This window comes from Amblyomma mixtum, chromosome 10, assembly GCF_055824585.1.
Source record: "Amblyomma mixtum isolate Tamu chromosome 10, ASM5582458v1, whole genome shotgun sequence".
NCBI classification, from domain to species: domain Eukaryota; kingdom Metazoa; phylum Arthropoda; class Arachnida; order Ixodida; family Ixodidae; genus Amblyomma; species Amblyomma mixtum.
The window spans coordinates 85,688,041-85,700,309 of record NC_143021.1 but is presented as its reverse complement, the minus strand read 5'-3'; the positions used below and the strand labels follow the sequence as shown (position 1 = coordinate 85,700,309).

The 12,269-nt window shown below is 46.4% G+C and overlaps 1 protein-coding gene and 1 pseudogene across 2 annotated transcripts; both read left to right on the top strand.

The window, feature by feature from the left end:
* The first annotated feature begins 312 nt into the window (after nt 1-312).
* On the top strand, nt 313-813 carry LOC149326343 (uncharacterized; annotated as a pseudogene).
* Nucleotides 814-5,041: 4,228 nt separating this feature from the next.
* LOC149326342 (peroxynitrite isomerase THAP4-like) lies at nt 5,042-9,754 on the top strand. Of its 2 annotated transcripts, none has more exons than XM_089563857.1 (3): nt 5,042-5,299; nt 6,462-6,555; nt 7,067-7,877. In XM_089563857.1, exons 1-3 carry the CDS (start codon nt 5,147-5,149, stop codon nt 7,324-7,326), a joined length of 507 nt encoding a protein of 168 aa, XP_089419983.1. In that variant the 5' UTR covers nt 5,042-5,146; the 3' UTR covers nt 7,327-7,877. The 2 variants fall into 2 exon arrangements, with proteins under 2 accessions (XP_089419983.1, XP_089419984.1); XM_089563858.1 differs by lacking the exon at nt 5,042-5,299 and adding an exon at nt 8,591-9,754 and having other exon boundaries at nt 6,269-6,555; nt 7,067-7,172.
* Nucleotides 9,755-12,269: the final 2,515 nt, after the last annotated feature.

Genomic DNA, 12,269 nt, shown 5'->3' with positions numbered 1-12,269 from the left:
GGTGCGCAAACTCGTCGGAGTTTTCCGCATTTTGGCATCGCATTCTGCATGCACACATAAATACAATATCTAACGTTCACTTCCGAAACACTGACTGATTAAAATGGAAAGCACATATCCCTTAAAAACAACCGGCAATTTTGTGTCTATATGCGCTGCAATGTAAAGGGAATATTATAACATCAGTTGCGGCTTTAAGGAGCGAATACAGGGCCGAAGGAGTCATAGAGGGCAGCCCGTGACCTGTTTCACGACAGTACTTTTAAAATATTCATATCCGTCATGTAGCATCACCTGTGTGGTTCTTGAGAAATGTTCAGAAAGGGAGAGGCCGTAGATGCAGGCCTCCGCCAACAGGAGCAGCCGCAGGAACACTCGCAGCAGCAGCCGCAGCAGCAGCAGCCGCGGCACCAGCAGCCGCAGTAGCAGTACCCACAGCACCAGCAGCCACAGCAGCCGCGGAAGCCGCAGCAGCCGCAGAAGCCGCAGCAGCAGGCGCATCATTAGCAGCCGGAGCAGCAGCAGCCGCAACAGGAGCAGCCGCAGCACGAGGAGCCGCAGAAGCAGCAGCTGCAGCATCAGCAGCCGCAGCCGCAGCCGCAGCCGCAGCAGCAGCAGCAGCAGCAGCAGCAGCAGCCGCAGCAGCAGCAGCAGCAGCAGCAGCAGCCACAGCAGCAGCGGTCACAGCGCACTCTGGCCTGTCCCGTCCCTGCTGATTCTGCGCGGCAGGGTTGTCCGCAACAGGAATGGAAGCCAGACGAGCCCCCCACCGACCGAGGCAGGGTGCAGGTACCCGATGGCCGCCGTGGATAGTGCCCCTGCTGCTACACGAGGCGGACGCGGACGAACTGCGGCTGTAATGCAAGAAAAAAAATCATCACTATTCATCCAGAAAAAAAAAGCGACACAAGTCTGCCAGACACTGCTAACCACGGTAAGGAAAGGGACGAGCGCCGCAACGACACCGCTTCGGCCACGTGAAATTCAGAGTATCAGCGTTCGGTACTATTCAAGAAAGTGACTTTTAGGCGCACAGCCACGTTCATCACCGCCATTATCAACCCCATCTCCAAATTATTTGAGTTACCGGAACTATAAGTGCCATCCTGCGCTTTGCAATTGCTGGTAGGTACTATCGTCGCAAATTCCTCAGCATCGACTCTAACGGCAACTGATATCTCCCTTTGTTTAGTATGGACTCTGTACTCTAACAGACAACGAGTCATGAATGCTGAGCTTCGCGAAAGCTGCGGACTACCTGCCTGCCCATGTCTAGTCGCACTTCTTAATTTGATGAACAATAACTCCAAATCGCTTTTTTTCTAGAACCGACGGTGCTCTTTATCACTTTTGATTATCTCAATTACCTTCACAGGACTCGCAGCTTCGACTTATACCAATGTCACACGGGTGCCACAAAGGTATCTGAGAATCAGGTCCTTATGTTCGAAGGCGTAAGTAGTGCAGCTATACAACACAAATGTTGCGGGAAAGGGCCTTGGAAGCGAACACACTTGTCTGAGACGTTAGGCGCATAAAAGCTTTCTTCCAGAACCTGAAATCGCAGCGGCGTCCAACGCCGAAAACTAAACACCAAAAAAAACCTTTCCCTTTGCCCATCTTTAAAATCCAACGCACCTCCTGAAGCTGTATGTTTTCGAATTCGAAAGATTTTCTTTGAACAACAAAATGAGGTACGTTTCTGAATGTGGTGTAGTCAATAATTAGATGGTTTATTATCAAAAATGGGCGAATGGACGGTTTATTTAGATTTCGATAAAAAAGCATATTTTTATAAATCTAAGGCCGTCAACATCGTATGTGAACCTACTATGAATTACACTAATTTTCAATGCAATTTCAAAGCTCCTAACGTGGCTTCGCGGGATTGAGTGTTTATAAAATGTCGTCGCTGTGCACGGTATTGCCACCGAAATGCAGCTACCTTCTTCTACGTCGTCAAATACACAAATTTTGTTTCTATTTGACGTATAAGTATTGCGAGCGACACCATTTCTATGAATACGTAATGCTGCCTTTGTTTTTGTGACGGGAGGAGGGGGAGGGAGAATGAAAAAAAAACACGCACATGTCAATTCGCAGCCAATTATCGGCCGTTCTGCTGTTAATGATTACGAACCCTCATCGGGCTGCTGCGCTATTTGGCGGCGGCTGCGTCCTTTCAGTGGCAGCAAGGCGGCCGGTGCGGATGGCCGCTGGTGGGAGCAGACGGGCTCGTGCAGGAAGGCTTCGTGGGATCTGTCCCCGCACTCGGCATCTGCAGCTCGCGTAAGTATTTTTTTGAAGCTAGCGAACTCCGCGCAGAGGATGAGCAGCTCCCGTAGGCACCGGACCTCGGCGGAGGTACCTGCAGAGCCACAGGAGGCCGAGGTTCGTTTAATCCCGAGGCGACCTTCCCGCTTCTTTGAGATGAAAGAAGCCTGAGCATATTTGCTCTCAGTGGGCCTGCGGTTTGTAGACATTTTTAGCGCAGCTGAGACGTATTAGAGTAGGCGCATACCTCACTATGGGACATCTCATGTGCACGCGCAGTGGCCCGCCTGGCCGTACCCCTTCCACTGCGCGTGCGACGCTGTAGCTGAGCAACTGGCACAACTGACGCAGCTTAAAACTGCGCGGCGCACCGTCCACACCCCGGAGGCTCTGGATCTACCGGATGACATGGCGCAGGTTCTCTCGTTGGGGCTGAAGTTTGCTGTGGAACCAAAGCCGTCGGCGCCACAACTGCTGCCAATGGTACGCCAAGAGTCGTTGCGTGCTACGCAGTTGGAACATGACCGCTGCATATCAGAAGAAGTCGACGTACTGCGGTGCTCAAAGTCTGGGTCTTCCAAGCTGCCTCTTAAGCTCATTGAAGCCTTAATCATGGAACAGGGCTTGTCTGTGCTTGCTGCTGACAAAGGAGGTGGATTTGCCGTTCTTACCCTTAAACTCTACGAGTCTAACGCTGATAGAGCCGTATCCTCTGTTTTTGACTGCAGTGACGAAATAGATATGTGTAAAGCAAAAGCCAAAACAAAGAAGCTATGTGGCAAGTTAAACCTTGGCAAGCTAGTTAAAGAAATAGAGGACTCGCGATAAGAGTGGTAAAACCCATAAACTGGAAATTCCGCTCAGGGCAATTATTCCTGAGACTGGGACATCGCAAAAAGCTGTATCCATGTTATTACAAGACAAGGTTAACCTTTTAAGGATTGACGACCCTTTTGGTGTTTAAAATTCTGAAGAAACTTTAAGCTTCGTCCGAATTCAAGCTGAAGAAACTGTGTGAATTTTCAGTAGACATTTAGGATCTTTGTCACTTTGCCGAACCAAAAGATTCTGTGGTGAATTCAGGAGTACGTTTTGATGAATTCAGGTGTGTGCCGTTCACGAACTGCGCGTGTACGACAGTGAGCAGTTTTTAGAACATTTTACCATTTACTTGCAGCCTACATTTTTAAACTGGAATGAAAAACCACAGCTTCAGAAGAGAGCGATTTCTATCGGGTCGTGCATAGCCCTGATTATACGTGACTTGTTTTTCTCTAAACGTGACAAAGCTGTAGTCAGTTACCTTGGTAGCTTGGACGTAATGAAAATCTTTATATTTGTTGATTTTTTAATCCCTGTTCAAGGCGGCACCGACTCACTAAAGTCGGAGGCTCACAGCATTTTATCATCATGGAAGCGTGCTTTAATCAGCTTGTCTTAACGAATGAATTGCCCATAAATAACTCCATCAGATTTTTAGACTTTAATTCACTTTCAAGCTAATCGCATTTGCTGGGCCTACCAACCTCGAAACAACAAACCTGTGCTGCCGTTTCACTCCGCGCACTGCAAGCTGGTTAAAAGAAGATTGCGGTGAGGGGCTGGTTGGTACGACATTATGAGAACAAATAATAACTGCGGAAAAAGGACGGGACAAGAGAAAGAGCACCACAAGGGTCAAACGCAGACTGACAACTGATTTATTCCACCAACTCCTCTTTCCTTGAGCAGCAAAGTGCATGCGCACCAACCACAACAACAAAAGCCACACTCATCCCGTGAAATCTGTTCTTTGTCTTTTCGTCTGCTCCTGCGCTACAATGTTTCTCATCACTCAATGTTCACCGCTGCCAACCGTTGATCCCTGGTGATGTCAATAACGCACACGTAAAAAACTTAATGCAGTGCAGGACCTACGAATTCAATAATATGTACGACGTGAACGTGATCTTGATTAGGCGTTTCACAAAACATGAAATAAGCTAAGCGAAAAAATGGCAGTGGCTCAGCTTAGCTAGTCCAGGATATACGTAGCGAGAGTACTTTTAGCTTGGTTTCTCTCCGGCTACGTACAATGTTTAGCTTTGGTTGTTATCCCCCCGTTGCGTCTATTTGCGGCTACATTAAAGACGGTACATTTCTTATGCAGGACAGTGTGACGAATTTATTTCATTTCTCGTTCTTTGTCTTGTCGTTGAAGCCTGGCTTTTTCAGTCTCTCCAACTCACTTCCATCTCCACCGGCGGCTTCACCGAGCCGCCTTCTATATATATACAGCTGCACCAACCACCCTCCTCCTACGGCGCATGCGCACAGCTCAGCTGTTGCAACTCGGTATCGCCGGTCCGCCGCAGCACTGACTTCTCCTGTGACGTCACGCCAGATGGCGCGGCGAGCGGCGGCCGCCAGCTGCGGCGGTTGCTAAGCAACAGCTCAAGCTAACGGTGCGGCCACGGCGAAACGACGAGACTTGCCCGTAATGTTTCTTGCCCGTTTCTTTGTCTTGTCGTTGAAGCCTGGCTCTTTCAGTCTCTCCGACTCACTATCCATGCCTACCAACGGCCCCACCGAGCCGCCCTATATATATATATATTCAGCTGCAGCAACCCCCATCTCCCAACCAACATGCGCACAGCTGTTGCAACTCGGTACAGCCGGCCCGCCGCAGCACTGGCTTCTCCTTGGACGTCACGCCAGATGGCGCGGAGAGCGGCGGCCACCTAGGGTGCCTCGATGCGCGCGCCCTCTTGGAGGTTGTTGCCATTCTTTGAAGGGGCGAACGCCGCCTCCGGAGCGGCAGCGGCCATTTCGCTCCCCACGCGTCGCCGCGGCTGCTTGGGAGAGGCACGTGCGCGGCGTTTTCTGGGACAAAATGCCCGGGTGTTGCGTGCCCCAGTGCACGAACCACTCACGAAATGAGTGGAAGATGTACCGGTTCCCTAAAGAACCGAAAAGACGGCTTCTCTGGCTCGTAAAAATCAAGCGCGACAAGTGGCAACCCACGGACCGCTCGTGTGTATGCAGCGTAAGTTATGCTTCTTCTGTATTCGTAGTTATTCTTTCATTTGCATGCTTTATACCGTAGCGTTTGTCAGTCTTGTATCCTAGATATCTGGCGCATATGCTTGCGTGTTTAACTCGTTTATTTCTGGGCAACACGACATGCTTAGTTCTTATAATCTCTTGTTGTACATGTAGTACTGCGAGCGCGTAAAGATGTGCGCTCTTTGCTACCGGATCCTTGTGCAATTTCTTTTTTGTGCGTAGTGGAACGTAAGGGGAGCTCTAAGTTACCTTTTATGCTATGACATACAGAGCGCTTTGAGGAATTTTCTCGGCGTTGTATTCTTGTGCCGCTGTCCAACTCAGACGGTGTGCGTGCGTGCGCGCGCCCGTTTGTGTGTGTGTGTGTGTGTGTGAGAGAGAAAAAGAAATGAGGCGTATGACCAAGCAAGACGCATGTGTGGCCATGACAATCATGTCAGGACTCGTTATGACTAGTTTACTAACGGCTAATTGGTAGTTACTGCATGTATAAAGGCACGCTTAACTTGGTGATCGATATGTGTTTTGTGATCACGCTTGTCTAGACATTCGCTTTTCTTTCCCCATTCGATGACCGGTGAATTATCTGAACATCTGACTGGAGATGAGTGACGAGGATTTCATGACTACGGAGCCCTTTAACAACGGAAATTTCTTAATGGTGATGACAGGATCAGACGAAAGAGAAAGCTGTTTCATTGAAGCTCCACAAAATTTGTGGACAGCATGATCGAAAGCGGGAAGTCGTGAAAAATCCAGGATTGACTTACAGCATTGCCTTCTTGCGCGCACATATATGAGTGCAACGTTTTATTTTTAAAGGAATTTCTTAGCTCACTGCCCATGTTCCACCTAGCAGCAAAGGCAAGAACCTTTAGTATCTTAACATGGGAAGCACACATCTCTTCAGTGTCCAATAATTTCCTCGCACTCTCCCCGTTTTTTTTTTTTTCAGAAAGAAGTCGACGGTCTTTTGCCTCTTTCTTAGTATATCTTAACAAGCACCTGAATTTCACTTATAACTGTTTGGGCATATCCCTGTTTGTGTTACTTATTTTTAGCTGTTTAGAATGTTAGTGTGAAGCCCTCTCAATTTAAACATTAATAAGTTTGTCTGATCATTGCATGTTTCTGTGTTACAGGCACATTTTGAAGAAAGCGCCTTTGAGCAGAATAGGGCTGACGGGTGGAAAAAATTGAAGCCCAATGCTGTGCCAACGCTTTTTTCCTTCAGAGGTATAATAAGCCACATATTTCTACATTAACGAAAGTTTGCAACGCTTCTTTCCTAATCCTATTGCTTCTTTCATTCTTAGCCTGATTGTTCTAACTTAGTACTGTAATGACCGGCCATTTGTAGACTCACGTGGAGCGATTATTTTTTTTTTTTCATCATACTGCAGACCCAGTGAAGGGTCCTAGCAAGAGGGGTAACAATTTCAGAACAAAACACAAAAGCATAAAGTGCAAAAACACGAACATAAAATTCACACAAATGTTTCTTCAGAGAATTAGGCGGCTCACATTACAGTAAGACTCTTCATACCTCCGGTCAATAGAATAGCTCGTTTTCATTTTTTACAGGGAGGTAAATCAGCCGCGCCTTCCGCCCAGAAGCATGATGCTGACAATTTTGCATTTTATTTAATTTTATGTCTAAACGTAGCAAGACTTGGAGCATGCTCGTTCGTAATGATAAAATAATGCACCATCTGATTTGCAGCATGTGTGGCCTCTCTTTTTTCAGCGATGCCTAAGCACAGGAAGCCGCCAAAGGAAAGGTTACAAGGGGTGCCTGCGGCAGCAGAGCAAAGGGGCACTCTGCAGCATCAACAGAGTGCTTCTGATACCACATCAACAGAAATTCAGGACCAATACGTCAACGACATGGCTGATATGCCACACACGGCAAATCAAGAACTGCAGCCATTGCCCAGTGACGACAGGGAGACGGCTCAAAGTCAGATGAACAACTCACCTCGCCCAAGTTCCATTCCAGAAACTTGAATACCCGCCACAGATGATTCCCTGCAAGTTGCCTGCGCACTTCGTGCAACCCGTGCAGAGAAGTGCAGTAACAGCTCATGTGCTACACTTAATAAACAGCTAGAGGACATGAAGAAAAAATACGCGAAACTTAGCGAAGTTCACAGCAAAACAAGTGCTACAAATAAGTCAATTAAAAGGAAGCTTCAAAAAATGGAAAAGGCCAGCGAAATGTTACGAAAAAAACTGAAGTTCCTAAATCAAGACCAAATGCGAGCCCTGTCTCGGAACAGCAACAAAGGTTCCACCTGGTCGTCCAAAACAATTAAACAAGCCCTTCAGATCAAATTTGCGAGTGGAACTTCAGGCTACGAAACCCTAAGAAGACTTGGGTACCCACTGCCTTCTAATAGGACTCTTGTCCGTCGTCTTCAGGGACTCAAGTTCCTACCAGGAATCTTAACTGAAGTGATTGACGTTCTCAGAGTAAAAGCAGAGGGCATGGAAGATATTGAAAAAGATTGTGTGCTTTATCTCGATGAAATGGAAATTGCACAAGGGTATGACCTCGATCGTGCTGAAGAGATTGTGTTTGGAGGGAAAACATTTCCAGCAGTTCCAGATGAACCTGCATGTCATTGCTTAGTGTTTATGGTCGGAGGATTGAACACAAGGTGGAAGCAGGTAATCGCATACCATTTTACAGGAAGCTGTGTCGACGGGGGTCTGCTTAAGAGTTTTGTTCTGGAAATCGTGCAGCTTTGCGCTGACATTTCTCTTAGAGTGGTTGTGGTAACCTCTGATATGGGAGCGTCCAACAGAGCTATGTGGCGCGAGTTAGGTTTTTCTAGCCATAGGAATTCTAACACTGTGTGCTCAATCCCTCATCCGATGCTTCAGGGAAAGGAACTCTTTTTCACTGCGGACGCGGCTCATGTGATAAAAAATATCCGAGGTCAGCTTTTAAACTCTATTGACTTTACGCTGAGCGATGCAACTGTCTGCCAACATAGCTTACCCTCAAACAAAGTCAAGCTGGAGCACGTGCGCGCTGTCGTAGAATACGACTCTAGCAAAGAGCTGAAAATTGCACCCAAACTTTCTGAAGCTCATGTCAGCAAAGGCCACTTCACAAAAATGAAGGTCGGCATAGCAGTTCAGTTCTTCAAGGAATCCCCAGCCGCCATTCGTTGCCTAATAAGAGAGAAAGTGCTCGAACCAGAAGCTGAAACCACAGCATGGTTCCTGGAGCTCATCGCAAAATGGTACAAACTGATGTCCTCACGACATCCGTCAGTTGCACTTAGTTGGCAAGATATGGCAAAGTACCATGAAGCCTTGCACATGTTGCGCCTGGCAGTGGACACAATTCAAGGCATGCAGATGGGCAGCACATCCCAGTGGAAGCCCTCACAGGCAGGTCTCATGATTGCAACAACAGTTGTCCTTCGTTTGCAAGATATTGTGCTTAAAATGGATGGCTACAAATTCTTTCTCACCGGGAGACTGCTACAGGACTGCCTGGAGAATCTTTTTTCTGTTGTGCGTCACAGGAAACCCGTTCCAAACGCGTATGACATGAAATGTGCTTTGAAACTTGTATGCGTCAGTCAGTTTTTGCACACACCAGCAACCTCAAGCTATGAAACGGATGATTCTGAGTACCTGCTTGATATGATTTCACAAGGAAAAAAAGAGTACGTTGGAGATGTTGAAGAGGAAATTGACGATGGGGAAATTCTGTTCATTGAAGCACTGACTTCAATTGAGTGCAGTATTTTGCATCATATTGGCGGATTTGTTGTGAAAGGAATTTTGAAGAAAACGAACTGCGAGCAGTGCAAGGCTGCAATGCTTGGCTCGACGAACCATGAGCATGCATATTTAACTGCACTGAAAGAGTACGTCCAAGATGGTGAGAACTTGTGTTATCCGAGTGGTGCGGTTATGAGCCTTCTTCAATCCTGCGAAGAGCACTTTAAAGGAATCACGTCCTGGACAGACAATCTGTTCACCCTTAAGTCCCCTCTGAAGGCTGTCACAGAATATTTAAACAAGAACACACGATTCACTATGGAGGCCTGTCAGCAACACAAGGATTCTCTGGCAAACATACTGATATCAAGTTATGCAAGAGTACGGCTACGCATTCACCTGCGTCAGCTCGAAGCTGCGAGAGTCAATGGGCATGGAAGCAAGACATGCGCTGCAGTTAATTTGCAGTGAGTTGTAGCGCTTGTTTTTGACATTTTAAGGTTTCCGACCAAATAAACAAGCTATCACATCGGAAATCGCTAATTATCGGATGCAGTTTCTTTTTTCATTGTTCAGAAACCGTGTGGCTGCTTTATTTTAGCGGCATCGATATCTGATTTATAGTAGTGAGCAGTTTACATTATATTGCTGCATAAGATATGCTAAACAGGGCTTATAGTCCGTGACTGCGTGAGTCAAAATTTAATGCTGTAGAAACCATATGTGTGAAGCACCAAGTAATCTGGCATGTATTAAAAAGTTTGTTTATCTCCATCTGCATATAGAAAGTAACGCGAAAGAAAGGAAAACGAAATTCAGAATAGCTATGGGAATGCTTTTCTGAGCATAAAATAGCCGTAAAGTACTATATTGTGTAATGTAAAATGAAAGAACATGCCTATATGTATACTCAAGCTTAACACAAAAATGTTCCAGAAGTCGTTTATTTTGTAGTATTAGGGAGTAATGCTCCGCAAAAATTATAAATCACGTTTGAAACTACAAAGAAACATTAAAAGTGGCCCGGATGTGTTCGCTGGGCGGTATATGGCGCTCGGCTGCACGGGCGCGACACAGCCGCGGCGGCCGAGTTTCGATAGAGCTGAAAAACACAGTGCCTTGTACTAGGTCGATATCGGTGCATGTTAATAAAAACCTGAGGTGGACGAAATTTCCGATGTCCTCCACCACGGCTTCATAACAGCCGATGTCGCGAAATTACAAAAACCGTGAATGTGACACTGGCTGGCTCGCCGCCCTTGGCTGCGTACGGAGCGGGCATCCTAATGGCGGACGTCGTAGCAGACGACGCGGTTGTCTCCACCCTGCACGGCGGCGGCGGGAGGGCGCGCGCATCGAGGCACCCTACGGCCACCAGCTGCGGCGATTGCTAAGCAACGGCTCAAGGTAACGGTGCGACCACTGTGTAATGTAGCTCTCGGTAAAACAGAAGAACGGTAGGCGAGATATAAAACTCCAAATCTGCCATACCTCGGCTTCTTCACCCCATGCCTGCCATGCTGCTACTTTTTTCTTCTTTAAACCGCACAACTGAACGAAAATACGTGAACAGGAATTACGATAGCAAGACGGATCCCAGAGGAACTAACCTAAAAAGAATTAAGAGTACTTTTTTTCATTGGTGACACGTCAGCGGGATATTTCTCTTGTGGGGTAAATTCAAGCCACCAGGGGTGAAAGGTTTATTTAACTAAAAGTTACTAATAAACTGTTTCTTTTAAAACTGAAAACGCAAGCCTTTATTTGGAAATCGAAGGTCGCCAAGATCGGATGTAAACCTGGTTTATATTTCCTTATTCGGCAATGCAGTTCGAGATATGAAAAGTGAAAAATGCGCATTTCAAAGCTTCTAAGGTTGGCTTTTCCGCATTGAGGCTTTAGGGCCGTCGCGGTGGCTCAGTGCTTATGGTGCTCGGCTGATGACCCGAAATATGCAGTTTAATCCCTGCCATGGACCTCGCAATTGGATAGAGACGAAATACTAGAGTCCCGTGTACTATGCAGTGCGAGTACACGTTAAACAACCCAAGGTGGTCGAAATTTCTGGCGTCCTCCAATGCAGCGTCGCTTATAGCCTGAGCCGCTTTGGGACTTCAAACACCATAAAATCGAAACCAAACCAACATTGATACTTCCGAAATCGGCGTCGCTGCACGCGGTATTCCAGCCAAAATCAAGTTGACTCTTCCTATAATCCTGAAATACACAAATTTTCTACGCATTTTATGCAAAACAAAACTGAGCGAAGCTACTTCATAATTATGCATTGAGAGAAAGCCAACTCAAAAAGCTTTGAAAAGAGTATTTTTGACGATTGGTGTTTTGAACCACACTGACGAAGAAAAAAATTCAAAAACAAAACAAACTTCGAGGTTAACCATCAGTTTCGCAATTTATTCTTGTCTCCTAAAGTACAAAATAACTAATTAATAATAGCTAATCCATATCAGGCACATGTTAGCCTTACTTTACAATCAACCTGCACACAGTGCACCGATGTGTCTCTCCCAGTATTTAAAAAAAATGTTAGATAGAAACTCGCTCTATACATCCCTGTTCACGTATCTCGAATACACAGGCACTGCTCACGCATTGACCTTGGCAATGTGCCTTACTGCAAATATGTTTCATCGCCATGCTACCCTTACTTCAACTTGAAAGGGCGGAGAGGACTGGCATATTACTGGAGGCCGTGAGGGCCAAGTACTATGTCCAAAGTTTATGGTGCGCTTTCCAAATTGTGAGAAAGTGAAAACACGTAGGGCAAAATGTGAGAAAGTCAAAGCCGTAGGGCAAAAGCACATTTTTAAATCAAAGTATTGGCCCTGGGTCACGTCACTTATCTCCTGAATTTCTTCCGCAAGCTAACCGCAACAGTAATGAGCACCGAGAAAGGAAAATCAGCTATTTTCATGTATTAAACTCGAAGATAGATGCACCACTTAACTCGGTTTGTTAAGACATTGAAGCGAGCCTGGGAAAGAAGGTGCAGAAATTCCGCTCTTAAGTTCCAATTCCAATAATTTCATGCAAGAAATGGAGACAATTTTAGGTGTTCCATTAGGTGAGGTGTTGCCTTAATATCTTTCCGGAGATAAAACTTGGAAAAGCCGTATGCATCACTGTACGCCTGAACAATAAGTACCACCGTTCGGCTGTTACTTAATGCCACTGCTTATTTCATGCTT

Coding starts and splice junctions, on each gene's coding strand:
- LOC149326342 (XM_089563858.1), top strand. CDS start 6,526: ATGCTGTGCCAACGCTTTTTTCCTTCAGAG. Junction 6,556..7,066: donor AACGCTTTTTTCCTTCAGAG/GTATAATAAGCC, acceptor CTCTTTTTTCAG/CGATGCCTAAGCACAGGAAG. Junction 7,173..8,590: donor CAGAGTGCTTCTGATACCAC/ATCAACAGAAAT, acceptor TGATGTCCTCAC/GACATCCGTCAGTTGCACTT.